This window comes from Bison bison, unplaced genomic scaffold, assembly GCF_000754665.1.
Source record: "Bison bison bison isolate TAMUID 2011002044 unplaced genomic scaffold, Bison_UMD1.0 scf7180017864235, whole genome shotgun sequence".
NCBI classification, from domain to species: Eukaryota; Metazoa; Chordata; class Mammalia; order Artiodactyla; family Bovidae; genus Bison; species Bison bison.
Genome location: NW_011494807.1, coordinates 6,694,197 through 6,719,414, shown reverse-complemented (window position 1 = coordinate 6,719,414; position 25,218 = coordinate 6,694,197). Strand labels below are relative to the sequence as shown.

At 41.4% G+C, this 25,218-nt stretch overlaps 1 protein-coding gene across 4 annotated transcripts in view; it reads right to left on the bottom strand.

Moving 5' to 3' along the window:
• GRAMD3 (GRAM domain containing 3) overlaps positions 1 to 25,218 on the bottom strand; it is a 123,497-nt gene that overhangs the window by 9,732 nt on the left and 88,547 nt on the right. For 2 of the 4 annotated variants that reach the window (XM_010846312.1, XM_010846314.1), the window contains exons 2-12: positions 20,603 to 20,722; positions 17,566 to 17,677; positions 15,075 to 15,141; positions 14,051 to 14,154; positions 10,103 to 10,198; positions 8,188 to 8,259; positions 7,995 to 8,075; positions 5,196 to 5,307; positions 4,405 to 4,527; positions 3,705 to 3,795; positions 1,064 to 1,168 (exon numbers count right to left, since the gene is read on the bottom strand). In XM_010846312.1, coding sequence (XP_010844614.1) covers positions 1,064 to 1,168; positions 3,705 to 3,795; positions 4,405 to 4,527; positions 5,196 to 5,307; positions 7,995 to 8,075; positions 8,188 to 8,259; positions 10,103 to 10,198; positions 14,051 to 14,154; positions 15,075 to 15,141; positions 17,566 to 17,677; positions 20,603 to 20,722 — 1,083 coding nt within the window. The remainder of the gene's footprint in view (positions 1 to 1,063; positions 1,169 to 3,704; positions 3,796 to 4,404; positions 4,528 to 5,195; positions 5,308 to 7,994; positions 8,076 to 8,187; positions 8,260 to 10,102; positions 10,199 to 14,050; positions 14,155 to 15,074; positions 15,142 to 17,565; positions 17,678 to 20,602; positions 20,723 to 25,218) is intronic. The other 2 variants (XM_010846313.1, XM_010846315.1) reach the window with 1 other exon arrangement.

Below are 25,218 nucleotides of genomic sequence, written 5' to 3'. Positions count from 1 at the left end.
GTGGCAACCTACTGGAGTTTCAGCTTTAGCATCATTCCTTCCAAAGAAATCCCAGGGCGGATCTCCTTTAGAATGGACTGGTTGGATCTCCTTGCGGTCCAAGGGACTCTCAAGAGTCTTCTCCAACACCACAGTTCAGAAGCATCAATTCGTCGGTGCTCAGCCTTCTTCACAGTCCAACTCTCACATCCATACATGACCACAGGAAAAACCATAGCCTTGACTAGATGGACCTTTGTTAGCAAAGTAATGTCTCTGCTTTTGAATATGCTATCTAGGTTGGACATAACTTTCCTTCCAAGGAGTAAGCGTCTTTTAATTTCATGGCTGCATTCACCATCTGAAGTGATTTTGGAACCCCAAAAAATAGTCTGACACTGTTTCCACTGTTTCCCCATCTATTTCCCATGAAGTGATGGGACCGGATGCCATGATCTTCATTTTCTGAATGTTGAGCTTTAAGCCAACTTTTTCACTCTCCACTTTCACTTTCATCAAGAGGCTTTTTAGTTCCTCTTCACTTTCTGCCATAAGGGTGGTAATTAGTTGGGGCCTATTAAAAATACTGTGGTAGAAAATCTTTACAGACACATTCAGTGAATTACTGGTCACATGGATCTTTATAGTGGTCAAGAGTTTTATAAATAAGTGAGTTCCTATAAAGAGCTATAAATGATGAAATGTGCTGAGTTACTTGAATTGCTTCTTTTATATGAATGACTTGACTCACTGCCGTTTTACAAAGATAAACTTGAATATTTTAATAAATGAGCCAAGGTCACAACGGAGCTTAGGATAAGAGAACAAGATAATGTAAAATCAGGCTTGTTTCTTGCCTTCTTGTTGGCAACACTATAGCAAGTCAAAAACATGCAGAGTCAGGTCATTCATTTTTTTCTCCAGGGTCCACCTACCTCTTTATTTTCTACATGTACACTTAGCAAAATGTCTCACACAGAATGTATCCTCAATTAATGCTTGCCAGAAGGATGCCATGCTCAGGTCAAACATTATACCAATGTGAAAAGCAAGCAGAAGACAGCACTGGAGGGAACTGTCTTACTCAGTCTGATGGGTGTCCACAATGGAGGTTAGTGACCCCAGCTGCTCCTCCAGAGTATTAATTCTGTATCTCATGTAGAAGGTCGAGATGATCAGTGCACAGACACTGGAAAGGGATAAAAGAGAAATCATCAATTGGTTAATGGCCAGGGCCTGACTGATGTTCCTAAAGCAAGAAATGTAAAATCTGTACATTCGAGGCAAGGAATTTACCCAAACTAACTTGACTACAGAGACTTTAAAAAGGTCATTTTTTTTTTTAACAGACTGATGCTTGCAGCATACTTTAGAACTAGGATATTAAATTCTCTAGTCCCTCAATTTACAAATAATGGCCGTTTAGGAGTCTTACTCAAAGCCAGCCAATGTAGATTGTCAAGCTGGGGCTCCTCCTCCCGCCAGGTACTGTCGGAAGTCCTGGCCAGGGAGTGTCTGGTCTTGTGACTCACAAATTCCCTGCTTTATCTGAAAACCAAACTGGGCACATCCTCCTCGGTTGTGAGCAACAGCCTCGAACTGGGTCAGGCTATTTTCAGAAGAACAACTGGTTACAGAGAGGAAGCTGAGGGGGGATTTAAAAAAAGTCAATGCCTAAGTTTTTATTGAAGGGGATTAGTTGATTTACAGTGTTGTGTTAATTACTGCTGTACAGCAAAGTGATTGTTATACATATATTTATATTTTTAGAAACAGTCTTTAATACTATTTTTTAATATTCTTTTAAAATATTTTCCATTTTTTCAACATTCTTTTGTATTATCCTGTGGTTTATTATAGGATATTGAATATAGTTCTCTGTCCTATACAGTAGGACTTTGTTGTTTCTCCTATACAATTATATTTTATAACTGTATATAATTTGCATCTGCTAACCCCAACCTCCCACTTTATCCCCCCACCCTCTCTCTCTTAGAAACTACCAGTCTGTTCTCTGTGTTCATGCTGCTGCTGCTGCTGCTAAGTCGGTTCAGTTTCGTCCGACTCTGTAAGACCCCTATAGACAGCAGCCCACCAGGCTCCACCATCCCTGGGATTCTCCAGGCAAGAACACTGGAGTGGGGTGCCATTTCCTTCTCCAATGCATGAGAGTGAAAAGTGAAAGTGAAGTTGCTCAGTCATGTCTGACCCTGTGCGGCCCCATGGACTGCAGCCCACCAGGCTCCTCCGCCCATGGGATTTTCTAGGCAAGAGGACTGGAGTGTGGTGCCATCGCCTTCTCCCTGTGTCCATGAGTCTGTTTCTATTTCACAGATAGGTTGATTTGTGTCATATTTTAGACTCTGCATTTAAATGATATCAAAATGATATTTGTCTTTCTGACTTACTTAGTATATAATCTCTAGTTACATCCATGTTGCTGCAAATGGCATTCTTTTTTATGGCTATTATTCCATTGTGTGTGTATACACCATATCTTTTTACATTCATCTGTTGATGGACATTTAGGTTGCTTCCATGTCTTGGCTACTATGAATAGTGCTACTAAGAACATAGGTGTGATGTGTCTTTTTGAATTATAGTTTCGTCTGGAGATATGCCCACGAATGGGATTGCCGGATCACATGGTAGTTCTATTTTTAGTTTTCTGAGGAAACTCCATACTGTATTCCACAGTGGTTGCACCAGTTTACATTCCCACCAACAGTGTAGCAGGGTTCCCTTTCTCCACACTCTCCAGCATTTCTGGGCTTTTTAACAATGGCCATCCTGACTGCTGTGAGGTGGTACCTCACTGTAGTTTTGCATTGCAATTTTCTAATAATTAGCAGTGCTGAACACCTTTTCATGTGCCTCTTGGCCATATGCAGCTGTTCTTTGGAGAACTATCTATTTAGGTCTTCTGCCTATTTACCAATTGTGTTGTGGTTTTTTTTGTTGTTGTTGGGTTGGATGAACTGTTTGTGTATTTTGGAAATTAAGCCCTTCTTGTTCACATCATTTGCAAATACTTTTGCCAATCTGTGGGTTTTAATTTTGTTTACAGTTTCCTTTGCTGTGGAAAAGCTTGTAAAACTTTGACTAGGTCCCATTTGTTTATTTTTGTTATTATTTCTATTGCCTTGGGAGACTGAGCTAAGAAAACATTGCTAAGGATGTTTTGCCCATGTTTTATTCTAGGAGTTTTATGGTGTCATGTCTTATGTTTAAGTCTTTAAGCTATTTTGAGTTTAGTTTTGTGTATGGTGAGATGGTGTGTTCTAACTTCATTGATTTACTTGTAGCTGTCCAATTTTAAGGGGATGACATTTTAAAGTTGTTTTGGTTTCTAACCGGAGGACATTGGATAGATGAAAAACAAGAACAAAGATGCATCATATTTCAGGCAACAATTTCTCTACTAAGAGTATCTACTCAGAACTTAGTCCTGGATCTGGCATATTTTGCTTTTTTCTTCCCTTCTCCGCTATTTATTTAAATAAAAAGGGATGAATATGAAAACATGACCTAAGTTTAAGAAAAAAATATTGAAGTGGGAGATGAAAATTGCCCCCCGAAAGATCTGGGTCATATTAGAGACATTAGACATTCATGGCTCTTGACAACGTGAAGAGATTTTTCCTTTAGTGAAATGAATCATTTTCTTAAGTCATTAACAGTAAAATACAAGTCTTAAGTCATTCACAATAAATACATTTACTTACACAATTGCATAGAATATAAGAATATGGTGGAGAGTTGGACATTTCTCAGACTTTACTCTGGGTATGATTCCAGTGGTTTCTGACTGACCTGCTGAATGGAAAACAAAATACATGTTTTAAAGTGATAACATATCTCCTTCATGCAGCAGTATCCTTATAGGGAAGAAGTACTTGAGAGACAGAATTATTTCCAGGCAATTGGAATCAGAGAAAATACTACCTAAAGCCTTCCAGTTTTCATTTCAATCAGTAGTTACAATTCCTTCCCACATGTTTCATTCAGTATATATTTGTTGAGAGCCTTCTCTGTGCCAAGCCTTGGGATAGAGTGAGTGACTGGTGAACAATAGAGACCCCAGCCTTGATCTCCTACCGGGACAACTGGTGACCAGTTATGATAATAATCAGTAAATAATAATTAAGTAATTTAGTTTTATGGGTAATTTTTGAATCATAGTCTCAATGTATTCAGAATGATGAAAGGTCCTCTACAGAAGCTATTCATCCTTGCATCCCTTACAGTAAAGCACAGAACTGGGTACTGTCTGTTGAGTGAATAAATGAACTAATATGCAAAGACCTACAGCAGGAAGAGAGGAGAGGGAACAGGAAAGGCAGTCATAAAGTGAAACATGAGGACCTTTTAAAGTTACAAGCAGATGCCCCCACTACCCACCTGGCATCATAATCCATTCCTTACCATGCCCAGGGAGACTCTTGGCTTTTCCCTCAGGTACTCTGTTCACAAGGGGATCTGCCCGAGTTGGTTTTGCTTCTCCCTTGGAGACATTCAGAACTGTCTGGGATTCTGTCACGTGGAAATCTACCAAGATGAAACAGGGCTGGGTAAGTTTTCCCTCCAGTGCGTTGACACACGTAGGATCAACCACAAAGCAAATCAATCCCTGAATATACACATAATGGTCAGGAATATAAATGGATCTTCTCACAAGCTGGTTGAGTGGTTTGGGGATGAAATTCAATGTTTAAGCAAATAAGAAATAAAATGATACAAAGGCAGTTTGTCCTTATCCCACTGACTCATGGGGATCATTCGGCTATAATAATTAATAATATTATAAAGAAGAGGTAAGAAAATATTGCATGTTTCTGTCTTTTGACCACTCCAATATTATGTCTATTTGAGAGATGATTTCCCCCCCCAACCCCGACACCACATAGCTTGTGGGATTTTAGTTCCCCAACCAGGGATTGAACCTGGGCCCTCTGCAGTGAAACCGTGGAGCCTTAACCACTGGACCATCAGGGCATTCTCAAAGAGACATTTGTTACATGCATTTAAACAGAAATGGGTTTTTACCACACAGGCAATTCGTTTCCCTTGAACTTTCAAACTACCCTTTGTTTAGAGTCCCATTTTAACTGTAAGCTCAGAAGATGTGTTGTTTATTGGTTGGTTTTGTTTTTGGTTGAGGTAAGGATGTTTTGTGGAGAATTACGTTTCAGTAAAGATACAAAAATCTCCCAGACCTCGAGAGTTCTCCGATTCAGGGGTCTGAGATCCAGAACTACTGTATCCTTCCATGTCTTGCCTTCTTCGGCGCACCACTCCATCCAGATCTGAGAATTCATCATTGAAATCCTGAAGGGAAATAATGAAATGCAAAGAGGCCCATTATCCTTTATTCAACATGTAGGCCTTTCACTTAGGCCTGACCTATAAAATACAAATAAGGAAGGATTACCCCATCCTACTGGGTTTCCTCAACAGATCAGAGTATCTGATTGCTGATTTTCTGGGCAGTCAGAACTCTGTTAACACACAGTGGCCAACTTGTTTGAAACAACAAATGTCTAGGGAAAAAACTGGAATGCTAATGGCAGAAAAGCTTCCGGGTAAAGCTGGAGAAGTCTCATTTGCATTTTGTAATGAGAAAAAGTGACTGAAATACATATATATAACAAAAAAGTTGCCAGAAAGTTCTAAATGTATGTTCTAAATGCAGAGTCCTTTGGAACGCAAGGAGATCAAACCAGTCAATCCTTAAGGAAATCAACCCTGAACATTCATTGGAAGGACTGATGCTGAAGCTTCAATATTCTGGTCACCTGATATGAAGAGCTGACTCAACGGGAAAGACCCTGATGCTGGGAAAGAGGTGGGTGACAGAGGATGAGATGATTGCATGGCATCACTGATACAATGGACATGAGTTTGAACAAATTCCTGGAGATGGTGAAGGACAGGGAAGCCTGGTGTGCTGCAGTCTCTGGGATCACAAGAGTCAGATGTGACTTAGTGACTGAACAACAACAAATGCAGAGAAAGGTTTTTTCAAATTATAGTTTTAACAGAGGTATTGGAAACAGAAAAGGGAAAATGGCTTAAGCAAACTGGACACTGAAGGGAGAGTTTTAGCTTTTTTCTTCCCTCAAACAAATCAAAACAGGGTCAGTAACATACTTCTAAATGACAGAAGGGTTATACAGGAGTGTGGAGTTGGGAAAAAGTGGGATGTTTTTGCTGTGTACCCTACTTGTTCCCCAAAGTGCTGAAGAAATGAAGAGACAAGAGGCGTCACTAAAATGTGCCGGTGAAAGTACAATTAAGCGATTAGGCAAAGGTACAGTTAGGCGAGCTTTTCACAATTTATTTAGCGACCAAGTGAAGAAAAGGAAACATGGCCTGTAAGCAAATAACCAACATTTCACCTTCAATTAGCTGTCTCTTGATCATTTCAACAGCCATTGCAACTTCATGCAAGAGTTTATGGGGGAAGGAAAATTAAACAATTCAAATCTCCTCAATTTAATAAGTATTAATGGAATGCCTACCATAGATCAGGCAGTATGCAAAGCTCCATACCTATGATTTCATGACTGCATTTAATTTTCACAGCCATGTAAGGAGCTTGGCATTTTACCAGATGAAGAAACTGAGTCAGAGTAATTAAAGAGCTTGCTTGATGGCATAGCTCAGCTGGGTGGAACTGAGATTTGAAACCAGGTTTGATGGATTCCAAATCATAAGTGTTTTATCCTATTTCTCACTGTTTTTTTAAGGTAGATTTTTTTTTTAATTGAGATAAAATTCACCGATTTAAGTATACAATGTAGTGGTTTTCAGAATAATTAGATTATTGTACAACCATCACCCCTGTCTTATTTCTTGATATGCCCATCTCCCCACCAAAAGAAACTCTATCCATCATCAGTCACTCCAGTTTCTCCCTCCTTTCGTCCCCTGGCGACCACCAATGCATTTTCTGTCCCTATGGATTCATCTATTCTGAACATTTCATATAAATGAATCATACAATATGTGGCCTTTTGTGTCTGCCTTCTTCCCCTTAGCATAATGTGTTCAAGATTTATCCATGCTGTATTATGTATTGATAGTTCTTCCTTTTAGGTCAAATAATATTTCCCTATATAGATATATTACATTTTATTTATCCATGTATCAGTTGATGGGTATTGGGGTTGCTTCTACTTTTGGGCTGTGATGTATAATGCAGCTATGAACATTCTGGTTTAAGTTCTTGTGTGAACATGTTTTCAATCCCAGTACTTTTTAACAGCTCTGAAAAAAAAATAAAGATGTGTAGATGCTGAAACTCTGGACTCATCCCACTTCACCAAAGGTATTAAAACATTTAACAATCATCAATTCGGGAATAACCATTTGAACAACATGGCTGGGACTTCTTGGTCTTATATTATACCATCTCAGGTATAAATCTTATAGAAATTGGGGGGAACTATTTCCCATTAGAGATTTACGCTATAGTCAAAACGTCTAAGGGAATCAAAGAATCTCTCTGCCTTTCACTTGGGCATTACAGCTTTCTTCTTCCACAGTTATTTCTGGGTATCCCTCATCATCTACTAAGCTGTAAAATCTTTGAAGGTAAGAACTAGTTTTGATTTTTCCTGGTGTCTTTATGGCTATACTATGCTAGCATGGTGCCTTGAACACAGAAGACGTTCAATGATTTGTGGGACTGAATCATGCCCTCCCCAAATAAATTGGTGAATCCCTCTAAACAACACTGATAAATACATCAAGATTTGATGAATACCTTTGTGGACCTGTAACTGGCCAAGTCAGCCAACTAACCTGTTTCTTTTCTTTTGCAGGATGGCTCTTCAATTACCTGAATAAGTTTATGACTTCCTATGGTCCTCTCTTCTTCAGGACAGAAATGCCCTCTTCAACTCTGCCTCAGACACCATGGTCCTACGTTCCTCCCACACCCTGGTCATGGTGTAAGGAGCAGAGCCACTGTGGGACCTTCTTGCACTGTGATCATTATGTAGGCAACTCACCAGAGGCAGAGATGAAGGGCGGTCTGCCCGGAAACTGTTTTCAAGAGAAGATGGACTGGGACCACTGCCAATACCTGTATTCTGAAATTATTGAAACAAAATTATTTTTACAAAATGGAAAAACCAGATCAACTCCCAAACTAAGAAATATAGAAGAGAGAGAGCAGCTGAGGCTCAGAGATGTCATACTCACTTCTAAGTGTCCACACACAGATTTCAGTAGTTTGTAAGTTGAATCTCTGGAGAGTAAGGAGACAAATATGTACTGAAAAACAAAATAATAATTATTAACAGATACTGCTTGACTAGATAAGAGTTAAAAATTTTTTCTATCCATATTTTTTCAAACAATGTAGCCTATATTCTATATAGAGTCTATACTCTCCCTCCTCTCACCCACACATAGAGTTTTTATTCCATTCCTGGAATAAAGTGGATATGTTCTCCCACAATAGCAACAAAACTCTCAAACCGAACTTAAATAATAGAGAAATGTATAGCAAAAGGAAAGCTCTGATACCCTAACCTTGGTGCCCCAGACAAGCTTGGATAGAAAGGGACCTGAATAGTAAAGAAAGGCCCGTGGTGTTTTTGCCAAGTCCTCTTTTAAGTCTCTCTCCCGCCCCTCCCCACCTCCTTTTGAGAAGGTATTTAACAGTTCCCAAGGGTCTGCTGTCTCTGCTCTGACCTAGATTTCCATTGAAAATTTCCCAGCCGCTCTAACAGGCTCATTTTTTTTCAAGCCACTTCCAGATTCTTTCTTGCACAAATATGGAGATTTCCTAGTGGACGCTTATAAGCAAGTTATGAGAAAGAAGTAAAGTCAGAGCTAGACAAGTCATTTGGAGACAAATAACATAAGGAAAAATGATTTTACCATCAACCACATGTTAACAATAAAAAGGCTCACTCTTTTTCCATCTGTTCGAGTCACACAGTCTTTTCACACTCGCTTTCCAAAGTTTGTGACTACCCTCTCTTGCTCACCCATGAGAGAACTTGATATACTTTCCAAGCAAATACTGTATTCCAAAGTAGTTAACATGATGGGTTCTGGCGGTAGGTGGACCGAGTTGCAAATTTTGGCTCCTTTACTTACCAAGTGGGTGACACTGGGCAAATTGCTTACTTAATGCCTCTTAGTTTCTGTTTTCTTAACAGTCCCTACCCTCATAGTATGGCAGTGTGGAATAAACGTGTACATACAAGGAAAGTATCTTGTGTTTGTCTGGCAAGAAGTACCTGATGCTTGCTAGCCATTAGTATTAAAAAAAAAAAATTCTCACATTAGGTATCAGCATATTTCCTAGCTCATCAGAATAGCTTATTTTAATCTTCCCTTCTCTTTCCTTCCCTCTTCAAGTTATTTAGTAGGGTTAGAAATTAGCTTTTATGCTTTCAGAAAAACAATAGGGAAAAGATAAAAAAAAAAAAAATTCAAGTGAAAAATGAGTAACCAAACCATTCCACTGCCTCTCTCTTGCCAAGATGAAAGAAACATTGCTCTCCATGCAAATATTTCAGGTTGTCCATGCCTGGGGTAGCCCAAGGCCAATGACAACTCCAGAACTTCTGTATCAAAGAAGCAGAGGGAAGCAGAGAGGGCTAGACTGGGCCTGAAGCTGCACCCGAATAGCAGACCCCACTTTAATGTTTTCAGGTTGGCTCTGGAGGCACCAATGGAGTTACAGGGAGACTGGCCACCCCCACCCCAGGGACTTCTCCTATCACCCTGCCTCACCCTGTAAGGAAGGCAGTGGTAGTGTTTTAAATAATAATAAAGAAATGAAATATATCCCTTTAGCTTGACCTGACCTGATAGATGTTAGGGAAAGGGAAGTTGGGAAAGAATTTTAATTTTTTGGACCTTGGTCAAGCAAGTATAATGAAGTCAGCAGGAAATTCAAAATAGGCAATGATTAGAATAAATCACCTTGTCAGGGGAAACCACACTATACAAATGTCTGAAACTGTGATTTTAAAAATTAGTCTTCTAGAGTAACTCCCAATTCATGGTATTTATGGTTCAGGGTCTCGGTACTTTGCAAGAGGCCTCTAAGGCAATGAAACCCAGACAAGGACAAAGCAGGGTGCCCACGCGTACTCACCCTGTCTGTGACTGTCGCTATAATCAGGGCATTTGGCACCAAGAGGGCAGTTTTGGTTTTCTTTATCAAGGTTACTGAGAAAGCTGGAATCGAGATCTGAAACAGAATCACTGAGTTAACATGGGTTCAGGCTTCACAGAGCAGCATTCCAAATCTTCATGTTAAAGGAAAAAGAAAAGATAAAACCAACAGCCAGCTCTTCAGTCTCCATGAAGAAAAGGGAATCTTAAAGAGTGGTATGGGTGTGTCACCGAGGTCTCAACCTGGTGTTTGCAAAGCAGGAGGATAAGTGTGGATCACTGAGTCTGTTGAAGGGTTTGGTGGGAAACCTTTATCTTTAGACATGGGAACAGAATGCAAAATGTACAGTCATTTTAAAGGTGATCCTAAGACCCTAAAGAAGTTACGTGCTTGTGGTTACCCACTCTGAGCTCATCTCCAACCACCCTGCTCTCCTCTGTCCTTAGGGGAAGAGGCTGAAAGCACTGGGGTAGCAGATCCATTTGGGGACAGGAATCCTGGTACCTGAATTCTCAGTTCTGTTACTATCTACATGACCGATCCAACCTCGTAAGCTGTCCTTTCTTGGCCTTAGTTCCCTGATTTATAGGGACAGTCTTAACCTACTTCCCAGGATTTTCTGTGGATTAAATGAGATAACAGATGGAAAATACCTAGCACTCAATAAAAATATCATTCATCTGTCTCTTAAAAAAGAGGATGGGTGAAATAAAAGAACTCTTAAGTTCTTTTCTGATTCAAACAATAAGGTAATGACAATTACAGCAGCTACCATTATCAATACCTATTCACTAGATGATAATTTCATTTAATTATGACATTCCTATAATATAGATATAAAGAGATAAGGATGTTTGTTTAGAGAGGTATATGACTTTCACCAGGGCTTTCCTGGTGGCTCAGATTGTAAAGAATCTGCCTGCAATGCAGGAGACCTGGGTTCGATCCCTGGGTCAGGAAGATCTCCTGGAGAAGGGAATGGCTACCCATTCTAGCATTCTTGTCTGGAGATTTCCATGGGCAGAGGAGTCTGGTGGGCTCCAGTCCCTGTGGTCTCAAAGAGTAAGACATGACTGAATGAGTAACACACATGACTTTCTCAGGGTCATAAATAAGTTACAAAGATAGAATCTGAACCAATCTGATCCAAAATAGGGGTTCTTTTTTATACAATGTACTGCAAGAACGTACCAGATGCCATAAATAGTAGATGTTCCTCATATTTTAATCAAACCTGGTTAATTTTTATGAGATCAATCAGGTTTGATCTCAAAGGAAAATGGATCACATTACTTTGATCCCTGAAAACAGAGGCACCCACACTCCTGGTAATAAGGGCCTGAATTTACCCATGGGTGCACACACTCACGTGAACATACATTTTGTAAAAATGCTTTATATATTCTGAAAGAAATCAACAGGGTCAGTTGGAGGGGAGGAGGGCCTTATGCTAGTACTTCCAGCTTGAACGACCAAAACTGAACTTGTAATTTTCTTACGCTTAAATTTAGGATATTTGTGTTCATACTGAGGTTTACAAGATGGAGTTGTTCTACTGCCCAAGATGGGAAGATTATGAAGAAAGAGGGGCTGATCTAAATTAGACACTAGAGGAAAGAAAGCTATTTCACCAAAGAACTCTACCCACAAAACTTTTGAAGTTGGGGAAATAATTCAGAGGCGATACACTGGGATTACTTTGGAAAAAAGAACTTAGTATCTTCCAAGAAAGATGATGATATAACAATGAGTCTAATTTCGATTCTCAGCAGCAACACGAATACACAGTGACAAGAGCTATAAATTTGGATTTTTGCAGAATCTGAGGCATGGAACACCCTTAAGATGGAATTTTCAATCAATTGCTTCATAAGTATAAAATGACAACTACATAACACTGGAGAAATAAAGCATGAATCATTTCTCTGTTTGAGCTTAGATGGAATGTGATACATGCCTTTAATTTTACTAGCATCTGAAAATACACACAGGCTGAAAAGGTCTTGATTAAATTAAGGTTACACTTTATTATTAACATTTCTCCAGGGTAGGGTGCTCAGAAAATTCCCCTTCCTGGTGCAGATTGCTTGGCTCCTTTTAGTTCATGCTAGATTGCGTTTGGCCAAGGTCTGTTGGCGGGGAGCAAATTCTGCCGGAGGACTGAAGCCCAAGTTTCCATGACACCATCCTCAGTGGAGAAGGAATGTGCAAGTCACTATTGTGGTTCTTATCTTCCCACCCCTCTTAGATTAGATACAGCACAGGCAAAAGCAATCCCATGTGTCCTTGTCTTGAAAAATCCAGGTCAATCCTTTTTTTTTTGGTCAGTTCTTTCTTAGCTAGAGGAGAGATTTTGAAACCATTACTAGAATAATATTAGCTTGAAACCACTTACTGGCTTTGTGAATTCCTCATCCCTTAACAAAGGCTAATTCTTTGTTCTCTAATGTTTTCAATCCCTGCTGCTTTGGTCAGAGGTGTTGGCTTTTGCTATTTCTGAGAATTATCTTTATCCCACAGAACCGGAAATCAGTCCCCTTATCCACTCTATGCACAAGAGCTTATAATCCAGAAATCTAGAAACATGGTGTAATATTACTCAATATCGCTTTCCATTACACTGATTCAAATAATACTGTGAATCTAAACTACGTTTATCTCAACACAACTCTATACAATAAAAATTACATGTTTGATGCTAGTCTGCTGACTCAACACCAACATAAAGAATTTCCACTATATTTGTTAAGTGGCCTTTATTTATAAGACTGCCAGTAGCTTTAGGAAGAGTATTTAAATAAAACATATCTACCAGTTAAAACAAAAGGAGTTTTTAATCAGCTACTTCATGAATATAAAAGTTGCTTATTCATAGTCATGAATCAGAATGATTAAAAACTCACCACAGTCACGCAAACCCCAGGTGTTTCTTTGCCTCCTTGTCCCGCTGGCCTGGCTGAACTGTGTGATGTGACGTCATAGCTCAAAGGGAAAGAATGTCACTGGGAAGGAATAAGCTTTTTCCTTTCTTACATCAAACTCCCAAGGGCCTTGTTTTAAAAGGCGGTGCCCTGGGAAAGCTACCAACTCCTTCAGGCTCTTCTCCTTAATGGCTCAGGTATCATGGGACTCTGCTCCCCCAAATCTGTATTTAGTGAGAAGGAAAAGATGTCAGTCTGCGTCTACTGGAGATTGTATGTGATTCCCAGACCAGGACCAAAAAGCTCCAAAGCCTGCTCATTTTGTATTAGTGACAAAGGGAGCTCTAATAAGTAGCTTATTTATAGGCCTGTTTACCTAGATTTCTCATGGTAACTGTGTGAATATGGTGTAAAAATTTTTTTTTTAAAGAACTGTTTTGGGTTTAATGTATGTCTTTGAAACAAATTCTCCATATGAAGAACTTTGAGTGTGCTGGTGACATCTTGGTAAAAAGGATTTAAGGCAGGATTTTAGGAGGGATATATGTATGTAAGGAAAAGAATGAAAAGAGTGTAAGTTAGGGAAAAAGAGAAGTTTGTGTCATCTAGAGGCATTTAGGGGGCTTCCCAGGTGGCTCTAGTAGTAAAGAACCCGCCTGCCAATGCAGAAGACGGAAGAGACACTGGTTCTATCCCTGGGTTGGGAATATCCTTTTGAGAAGGGCATGGCAACCTACTCCATTATTCTTGCCTGGAGAATCCCATGGACAGAAGAGCCTGGCAGGCTATAGTCCATGGGGTCACAAGGAGTCAGACACGACTGAAGAGACTTAGCACTCATGCAGAGGCATTTAGAACCTGTAGTATTTGGGACTACAGTAAAGGAAACTTGGTATAAAGGTATCATAATGACACAAATATTTATAAACATTGCTACATTTAACAATTAATATTAACAATATGTAAGAAAATGCAGGGTTAGTTTTCTTTTTTAAAAAATACTAACCTTAGTGTCTTTTCCAAAGACCTTGGAATGAAAACAAATCCAGTTTTCTGATACAAAGAGCTTCCCTTGGTATAATATTTCTTTCTGTAGAGCACACGTAAAACCTGGGAAGATATACACAGGTATAACATCATTTACAATTTCCATTTAAGATGAAAATTGTATATATCTGTTGATGACTCAGGGATGGGCAGATAACACACTCATGCTCAAAAGATCTCTCCCCTGCTTTTCAGTCATCTTTAGTGGAATAAAGCTAGGAGATGAGAGTTTGTTTTTTAATTCCAAGTCTTACAAACTTCAGTATAAACATCAAAACAGAAAGGCAAGTCTGTCATTGAAGATGAGGGTTCAGAATGGTGTTTCAAAAATCTCCGTTTGGGGACGTGTGTCACCCTTGTGCTAATGTTGACACTGCTGCCTGCCCCTCCTTCCCTGGGATGGTCATAATGACTCTTTTGAAATAGATGGTCTCATTGTGGGAAGAGCGCATGACCCACACCTTCCTGTGTGGAGACCATGGCAGGAACCCAGCACGCTGCCTTAGCCTTGTGTACTGAGGGAGGCTGGAATGGAACCCTGGGTCCTTCTGCTCCCAGGAGGAGACAAGCAGGTGCTGAACGGCGTGCTGGGCTGGGTGTTTAGGTGTGACCGCTGAGCCCTGAACAGTGCAGGGGTCACCATGTCTGTCGACCTAGGTCTGTGTTGCTTTCTTCCAGTCTGGTCTTGCTTGGTCTTGTTATCCTAAAACTCAGCACAGTCTAATCACAATGCGTGTTAGCACGAATATGGAAGGCGAGGACATTCTGGAAACCTCTGGGATAACTCTGTATCACATGGAGGGAGTCAGTTCCCCATTCTCCTCTCTTATCTCTCAAGGTGCTGGGTGAGAGCTGAGTGAGGTCAGCATTACTGTCACATCATGACTTTCAGAAACCTATTCCCCTTGGTGATTCAGTCCCCAGGCTCTTTCACCCCCAAAACCAATTAGCATCTTTTCAAAGTCAACCAGGTCAGAACTTACTTTGTCTCAAAGGTTCCTCCGTGGGGACATCTAGAAACAGTTTGTGGAAGTGCATGTTTGCTTTGTCCTACAAGGAAGACAAAACACAGACAGAAGTACTGTTCTCGGCATTCTTGTCAAACAAACAAATTTTAACTTCAATTGAAATTATATAACAAGTCTTCCCACTCTTAAATAAAGAATCTTTAGGAATTCCTTCTCCCTGATCTTATAGTCTCCAACACAGTCCTTCAGGGAAAAACAGTAGAGGTCACAAAGGTTTCATTTTCCAACAAGATTGGTGACCTGATGACTGGACATGTATCTATAATCATGAAGTAGCCGGTGGGCAGCTTTCTGCAGAAGTGGCTGGACAAGGGTATTCCTAATAAGAAATGAGGTACAACTGTCAGAATCTCACCAGGTAGTGTGAATCCCAGGGCACTCAAGATCCCAATGAGTACTCTCAGAAGAGGGTAGTGGTTAAAAGCTCTGTATCAGATAACTCTGAGTTTAAGTCTTGGCTGCACCTCTTCTGTGGTATGTGATCCTGGCCTAGTAACTTAACCTCTCTGGGCCTCAGTTTTCTGTATCTGTGTCAGAAGGATGTCTTAGGGCTTAAATGGGGTGATACATCTCCAGGACCTGCTACTGGGTGTGTCCCTATCACTATTACTGTGGTGAAGGTATTTCCTTAACCAGTGTTGGGGGAGATGACAAATAGGATTTCACATGAAAGATTTAGCTCTCCAGGGCAGTAGAAGGCCCAAGAGTCTGAAATGCTACAAATCACTTCATTTTCAAGGCACCTGTTTCCAGTTATGATAACAATGTACAGACAGCACTTTACAGCCTGTAAAGTGAAAGTGAAGTCGCTCAGTCGTGTCCGACTCATAGTGACCCCATGGACTGCAGCCTACCAGGTTCCTCCACCCATGGGATTTTCTAGGCAAGAGTACTGGAGTCGGGTGCCATCGCCTTCTCCTTTACAGCCTGTAAAGGGCATTCACAAAACACCACTCCCAGCTCCACAATAACCTGGGAACTGATGTTCGTACTGCACCGTCCAGGGACCTGTGCCTCAGGGACACTTGGGGACTTAACTGGCTCTACACATCTACTGAGAGGTAGAGCTGGGCCCTCTGTCCACAGGATCACTCTTCTTCAAAAGCATCCAGCAGGCAGAATCTTATGAGCAGAAAAGAGATGCCACAAATTGGCCCTTGATGATTTACTATCTAAACTAGAAGTGGTCTCAATGGCATAAATGGTCCTAGTATGGCCACAAAGGTCATTCATATGACAGACAGTCCCCTCGAGACAACTAATTCATGGATGAACACTTCACATAAAGTAGGTTCGCTCATGCTGCTTCTTGGAGTACGTCTGGCATCCAGAAAGTTCCCTCTGATTAAAGCTAGACGTTGTTCTAAAACTTATGGTTACCAGTGGGGAAAGTGGGGGTGGGAGGGAGGCATAAATGGGGAGATTAGGATTGACATATACACACTGTTCTAAAGAAACAGATAACTAATAAGAATCTACTGGATAGCATAGGAAACTCCAATACTCTGTAATGGCCTATCTGGGAATAGCATCTAAAAAAGTGGATATATGTATAACTGATTCACATTGCGGTTCAGCAGAAATGAACACAACACTGTAAATCAACTATACTCCAGTAAAAATTTAAAAAGCTAGGTGTTCTCTCAGAGCTTTGCTGAGATTTTCTTTTTAATGGCTACAGTGAGTACTGGCTGCATGCTTGATTTAAAAATATCTGGGCAATGAAATCTTCAAAAATGTGGATAAAAATCAAATTTAAAAAAGGCAGGGACTGATCTAAATTAAACATGACATGACAAACAAATGCAATGCATGGCTCAACTGGATTCTAGAGAGTGGGGGGAAAAACACCTCTGTAAAAGACATTGACTACTGGGACAACTGTGGAAACTGAAAATGGATTTTACGTTAGTAATATCTTCATAAATTTACTATTTAGTTAAATTTCTCGGGTGAGTCAACAGTTTCTTGTTCTAGTTGTTAGGAGACACATATTCAAGTATTTTAGGAGTAAAGTGTCAAAAAACCCCAGTATGTCATACTCTATGCCACAGATATGTCTGGGTATATTCTTCTGGAGAAGAATCATCACCCTGCTCCAGGCTTTGCTCCTCTGTGTGTACTTGGGAGGCCTTCTATTCACACAGATGCCTTATCAGGCTGTAACTGCAGTGTGAGGATGTCACAGTTCTCCTGCGCTTGGCTAATTATTAGACAAGCACATGAATCTGGGTTGGCCCCTGCTCTCTGGGTACTTGTCAGAGTACGGGGCCACAGTGCGGGACTCACTACCATTCAGCACATGCTGGAAGGTCAGCTGTGAAATCCCTTGTTCTCTAAATCTGTACTAGCGTTAGTCCTGGCCCTTGCGTTCCTTCCTCCAGCTGGCTTCAAATCAATGCCCCTTTCGCCCTCTGAGACGATACACATCTCGTTCCTAAATTACCTGGCTTGAAGATGAGGACTTTTTCCTTTCAATCTTAGAGTCATTCTTGCTTTCAGTTTTACAGTCGCTTTTCTCATTTGCTACAGGGGCCCCATCGAAACTGGATTTTGACCTGAGGAAAGAAAATCCAGGGAGTCTATAAAATGAAATTTTTTATGCTACCCACTAATTTTATTACTACATCTTAATTATCACGCCAGCTCACAACAAAGCCTTTCATTGGTTTTTCTCTTCTAGATATCAATGATCACTCAGTACTCTAAGGGCATTTACCCAGCAAGTGATGTGGGTGACGGGGTGATTTCAGCAGCTGGTCATCCCAAACTGCAGAAATCATATCTTATGGAAGAAAGAAGTATTGATCGAGCTGTGAAAGTAATTATATCATCTCAAAAGTACGTCAAGCAGTATACAGAGTAGTACTGGAGGCCAATAATGGAAGCTGCAGCTACAGTTCAATCCAGGAATATTTGGTTTCAAAATTCTGTCAATACTTCTCAAGTGTTAATTCACTGAGGTGCTGCATTAAATGCATCAGAACAGACAAGACAGTCTTTATCCTTAAGGAGCCTGTGCACACATCAAGCATCTCTTCAAAGAGGCAGGATGTGATACAGCATCAAAACAATGCCTATCACAGGCGTTAGGAGGAGATACAGAGACAATAAGTCCAACAGGAGGGAAGAGAAGAGACCAACAGGACAACATGGGTTTAATATACTTGGCCTAACAGGATGAGCAGGAACTGGGTATGAGGAAAAGAGAGACAGATCATCACAGAGTGGGAATAAAGAAGTGAAATCATGATAAAAAAAGACCATGTTTGGAAGTCCTTCCTTTGTTCTCATAAGGGCAGAGGTCAGAGCTCCCCGACTTCTTTCCAAAATGATTCCAGTCCTGCTTATCCATTTGGGTAGCATTTGCATCTTCAACCATACAGCAAAACACAGCCATGTCAGTGTGGATTGAGTGCATGACTTTTAGAGGTATATGCATGAATAAGTTTTGTGATACAGCTATATAGATTTTTTTCTGTTTCTTGGGGGGAACATGGCACATGAAATTCATGATTCCACAACAGGATTCTTTAGATCAAGGTGCAGTTAAAAACAATGTTTGGTTCAAAGTGAATTTAAGAAGACTCTTAAGCAATTGGGGTGGCATATGGGTGTGACCCAGAAACAGAAATGAAGTTAGAGAGACTTTAGGCTCTGGTTTTCTCAGCTATGAGGCTATGGAGCATGCAATGCCCCAGGCCTCTGCCAGCCCCTACAGTTTGTGTCCAAGATACTATCATTCAATTCAAGGCACAGAGATTTGGATTCAAGTACTGGCCATTGAACCAATTTATGGATATAAATGCCTTTAGAATTCTAGGAATTACTTTAAAAAAAAAACAAAAAAAAAACTATGAGTAAACATTTGTACTCTACTTGAAAATAAAACTTTTTACAAATGTCAAATTACCTATTATTTATATTAGCCACTAATTTGAATTTATCACCTCTATTGATTCAAATTAATAAATGTTAATGGTACTGTCAAGGCAATGATCAGACCTTTTGAAGAACTGTCGCAAATGCGACAGAAGGGCCATTGTGCCCTTGGTTCCAAGTGGCACAGGCAGAAGGGTTTGTCTGCACAGCACTGGCCTGAAGTAAGGGTGGGAGGGATGTTCATTTACACACATGATTTCTTTGTGCCTTTTCAACTTCTCACTTCTTACAAATGACTATGAGCAGGACCTGAAGCCTAGTGCAAATATTTTTATTCAAAAATTCAGAACTTCCAGACAGTGAGAGCAGAGCCTTCAACCAAGTGCAGAACTTTCTGCACTACACAGATCAGACTTTGGAGAAGTTTCACAAGCCCTGGTGTTTGGTGTAAGACGATGAGTGTATTAGTCTCGTGTAAAGCCTGGGGAAGGTGGAGTTACATGTGTAGTGCATTTCAGAGCACCTGTGGTAGGCAGTCAATGGTGCCGAAAGTCACAAGAAACAACGGGCTTTATGTCTTTGCTGAGTAAGGCAGGATGCTCTGACAGGAAAACAGCTGCAGAAAGAACGGTTGAAAGTGAGATGCGCCACAACAGACTTGCAGAAAAGATGGAGAGAGAATTGGGAGTGGGAGAAAAGAATACGCAGGGGGCACAGTAAAGACTTATGCTTGGTCCTGAGTGAGGAATAGATTAGCAGAGAAGACGTGGGCTGGGGTGGCCAGGAAGGAAGGGAAAAGTAGGAGTTATTGAATCATCCTTTAGCAGAGGCCCAAAGTCGTAGAAGGCAGTTCTGACAGTTCTAATAAGGGGAAGAGAGCTATCACTCCACTCGGTGTAGATGAACGGCTGGAGTTACTTGTGATTGATCGTTGGCTTAACCATTCTCCTTTAAGGGCAGAAAAGCAACTTGAAATTCCTACTTCTTTCTTCCATGTGAAAAAAAGCACATAATTGGTGCCCCTGAGAGTGATGGGGAGCAGAAGTCCATGTCTCAAACTTCCTCTCTCCTCACAGTCCCACGATCAAACTGAGCCTGGTTTCCAGCACTGGCCCCCGGAAACAGGCAGTGCACACCCTGCCCAGGGATCCCGGGCAAGGCTTTTTCCCTCCTCTCATTTCTGCAGCTGCCAGGGAAGCGAGACGGCAGCTGTGCACACCCATAGGCTGAGCACACAGTTCAGCCGGGGTGGCCTCATCAGTAACGCTGCCAGTCTTTCCAGGTGCTTTCTAACTCTGTGCCACCCAGGCTTTATCACGTAGCAAAATCAGTGCTTAAGAAAGGGGCAGAAAGTTTGCAGAAGACTGGGGTGGGAAGGAGGAGAGACTGCTAGGAAGAGCTCAGAGAGAAAGCAGGTGCCAGTGCCTGGATGTGAAGGAAAAACACCTCACTTCTTTCTCAGGGGTGTTCCCTGCCTGTAGGAGAGCTTTCGTCTTAGCCACCACCATAAAACTAGAAATACCAGCTCTTTCCAGCAACCCCTCCCTCTGAAAAGCCAAAAAAAAAACCCAAAAAACAGAGGGAGTCATGTGAGGACTCACCGCAGGGAAATGGTTCTCTTCTGGTCCTGGGACTCGGCCTCGCTGGATGGGGTGGGAGACAGCGCTGCTGGCGACCTGCATACCTTCTTCTTCTCCTCCACACCATTCTCAGCCTCTGAGCTGGGGAAGAGAAAACGCTTCACCTTAGACATCCAGGGTGGGGAGGATGGAAAGACGATGATGTGACCTCACTTTTCTGAGAGTGGAATGACCTTCAATCCTGCGACAGGCTGAAGTCAACAAGGACAGTTGTGCCCTTCCCATCCCTCCATTCTGGCCCCTCCGCTGGTGCCAGAGGAGGAGGAGCTCTGGGTCATGCTGGCTTCAGATACACCTGCAGGTTTACATGGAGGTAAATGTCCGACTTTGTAGGGACTCGCTGGCTCCCCGGTCTGTCGCCCATGAGCCCTGTACTGCCTGGCTCGGCCCTGCCCAGCACGGAGGTGGCAGATCACCTGGAGGCTGGGAGGGCCTCTTGAACCTGCTCACGTGTGGCCTCCTGCCAGGTGTGAGTTGTCCCCCCGGAGCCCCCACCCGTTTTGTTTGCATTTGTCACTTATCATCTTTTGTTGTAGACCTATAGGACTTGGCTTGGGTGGTTGCTAATTTCACCAAGTGCCTCTCTCAGCAATTACTATCTCTAATCCACACCACCACCTAGGCTAGGTGGGAATTACTACCCCCATTTCACAAAGGAAGAACCTGAGGCTCTTACATGGTGAATTACTCACCCCAGTTCATAGAACTGGCTTGTCTGAGTTGTGATTCAAACTCAGGTCTGTCCATCTGAGAGGCCTTTGTGTAGAAGGCCATACTCAAATTTTCTTTCTTTGCATTCATCCATCCCCCCAACCACCTAATCTATCCTCTGAACCCTCTTACTAGTTCTGTGATGTGGAAGCCCCAGGCTGGGGTGAAAATCTCATTGATCTTTATACTGACCTCAGGGTCTAGGACAGTGCTGGTATGTAATCGTGCCTAATGGGCTTTCGGAAAACTAGGTCTGACCTTGGTGAAAGAGGGAGAAGACGGGACAGTAAGTCAGAGGGCCGCATGCTGAACCATTAAGGATGGAGGAGGGCCAGTGCTGTGGACACAGGAAAAAAGTTCCCACAACCTAGTCAAGGAAATTGAATAAACCAAAAAAAGAAAAAGAAATCCACTCGAGAGTCCCTCTTGAAGTAGGGAGACAAAGTGTGTGTGGAACTTCAATAATCCACTTTAGCATTCCTTCAAATATTTACCAACCTCTCTGAAGGGTCAGATTCAGGCCCATCCTGGACAGCACCTTTGTGGACTCAGAAAGAGCCATGCCCAGTCAAAGGCACCCAGGAAACGGTGCTGTCTGTCTGATTTAGCCCAGTGGACACATGGCCTGCCAGAGAAACGGTGCCCCTCGCTCTGGGCAGAAAGAGCCCAGTGCCAAGACTTGGAGGAAGCATTTTGCTTACTGTGGTCATTTGCTGGTGTTGATCAATATGGGATTGACAATTACTGATTCTGTAATGTCTATGGCCAATTCAATTTGGGGTTTTTGTTTACTCAAAGATGCTAAGGAAACTCAAGCAAGCTAATTCCTAACACTGGTGAGATGATTCTTGGAGGCACCCCTTAGCCCAGAGGTCGTCTTGTCAGCAGCAGACTCTAACTGCTAGAATCCGAAAAACAGAGACTTGCCTGTGCTTGAGTGAGGAGGGTATAGGGGAAGAAAGAAACCACTTCCTCAGTGCCTCTCAGTCACCGTAAAGTTACCATCAGTGAAGCTGAACTCTCACTGACAAGGCAGATGAAATAACAGGTCTCACTTAAGTCATGAAAACAAGGAAATCACTTTAAAAAACAAAACAAACAAACCAGAAACAAGAAGATAAGGTTCTTTCAAGGACACTGACTATAAGAATTAACTAAAAAAAAAAAAAGCCAAGTCAAGGATCCTTTTCTCTCAACAAACGCTTGTTTATGGGTCCCTGCTGGCCCTGCTGGTGAGACGGATAAATGAGTTTCCATTTTAAGGAATCAGAGAAGCGGGAGAAGATGCTGGGAACAGGGGATCCATCTTCACCAATCTTCTCCAACCTCGAACCCAATTTAAGCATCAGTTATGGGCCCTGAAACCTTCTCAGTAGGGAGTTTCTGAGCAATTGCCATAGAGAGACAAGGGTAGCAATGCTTGGGAGATAAGACAGACACACTTATACTAACCAAGCCTGACTTTACCTGCTAGGCAGTAGCATATGTATTACCAGCTACCACATTGAAACCAGTGATGGTTTCAATAATACACTGCCACACACTGTTACACAATCTATAAATTAAAAAACCAGGTTGACAATCCCTATCAAGTCTGATATTCCTTACTTCCTGGACCTCATTAGTTTGATGATGAGTTGATTCAGACTTCACAATGTTTCAGAATTAGAATTTTTATGTGGAGTCCACTATTATTCCTCCTGGAAGGTCTCTGAGTTTAGAGTAAACTCAACACCTCTCTCCTGTCATTTCTATCTCCCAGGCTCTTTGCCTCTCCTGCTGAGGCTGTGTTGTACTCAGGCACCATCACATCTCAGTGACGATTAGGTTCTGTCTCAGGTGAATGATTATACTGTATCTCAGATAAATGCAAACAAGTGCCTCACTTTGGTTCAGTCCAGGAAGCTGTGTTCCTTCCTAACTACAGTGATAAACCTGTGTTTGTCTCCCTTCAAGTTAAATTAGTCTAAGCTTGGGCATAAAAAAGGTCACTAAATTCCTTTATGGTAGTACCAGTGAGATAGTTTTACATCTACTATCATTTAAAAAACTCCCTGATTATCATTTCTCGAAACCACAGTCTTGCCCAGCAAAGGTTAAGAAGTGACCTGAAGATAGCATATGTTTCACCAGAAAATAAATCCTGGAAATTGGATGGTCATGATTAAGGTCAGGTGTGTGAAAGCACAATGACACGGAAACCCTGTGCTGAAAAGTAGGCTGCCCCTGGACTTGCCAAGATCTGTAGCCTCAGACTTGCTCCTAGTATGCTGCCTGCTTGGCGACCCCGTGGCTGGTGGGCAAGAGTGGCTAGTACTTGGGAAGCAGAGCGATGGGCTGTAGGGACAGAGGAGGACCCTGGGGACCACTGTTCAGCAGCCATACGGTAACCAGAATCATAGTAACGGGAAGCAGAAAGCAGCATGGGGTACACAAGGTGCAGGAGCTGGTGATGGAAATCGGTACCTCTCCAAGACCTCTGAGCCTCTCCCAAGTGCAAAGCAAACTCAGCCTAGTCTGGGAGCAAACTAGATTTTGTAAGTCAGGAAGAATGGTCTTTCATTTACAATTCTGATGTAAGTATATCTTTATCTGGAAACGTTACATTGTATTTATCTATTGACATATTTATTCCTGAATAGGTACTAGAAGCACAACAATACAATTCAAAGTTACAAATGGAAAAACAAACCTCCCCTGTGCCCACCCCTGTTTCACGGTCACCCTGTTTCTCTGCAGAGGCACCTACTGTTCCCAGCTCCTGTGTATCCTTCCAGGGAATCTGAGTGCCCACGTGTGTGTGTGTTTTAAGCATAAGTGATAGCATGCTATTCTATACCCCTGACCCCCTTTTTTTCAACGTACGATATCTTGGTACTCTTTTCCTATTAGTACCCATAGAGCTTCCTCATTCTTTTTAATGACAGCATAGAGTTCCACTGTAATGGCTGACTTATAATTTAACCAGTTCCTTATTTATGGGCATTTAGGTGATTTCAGTCTTATCATAAATACAAACATTACTAAGAATGTCCTCGTATGTTATTATGTGTGAATACATCCACAGGATAATTTCCTGGAAATGAAACTGCTGTGTTAAAATGTACACAAATAAAAAAATTTTTACAGTTATTGTCAAATTGCCTTTAGTAAAGGTTTTGTGACTCACACCCATAATATGTATCAGAGTTCACACATTTCTAACAAAGTGTTAAACTTAAAAAAATAATCCAGAGTGCCTAGCAGGTACCTAGCACAGAGAATAACAATTTTACCAATGACTAGTGTTAAAGTTTTTTGTTTTTTTTTTACATTTTATTCTAAATTTTTAAAAGAAAATCCATCCTGAACCCTCCTCCCTCCTCCCTCCCCATACCATCCCTCTGGGTCGTCCAGAAAGCAGGAATAGAAGGAACATACCTCAACATAATAAAAGCTATATATGACAAACCCACAGCAAATATTATCCTCAATGGTGAAAAATTGAAAGCATTTCCTCTAAAGTCAGGAACAAGACAAGGGTGCCCACTTTCACCATTACTATTCAACATAGTTTTGGAAGTTTTGGCCACAGCAATCAGAGCAGAAAAAGAAATAAAAGGAATCCAAATTGGAAAAGAAGAAGTAAAACTCTCACTATTTGCAGATGACATGATCCTCTACATAGAAAACCCTAAAGACTCCACCAGAAAATTACTAGAATTAATCAATGATTATAGTAAAGTTGCAGGATATAAAATCAACACACAGAAATCCCTTGCATTCCTATACACTAATAATGAGAAAACAGAAAGAGAAATTAAGGAAACAATTCCATTCACCATTGCAACGAAAAGAATAAAATACTTAGGAATATATCTACCTAA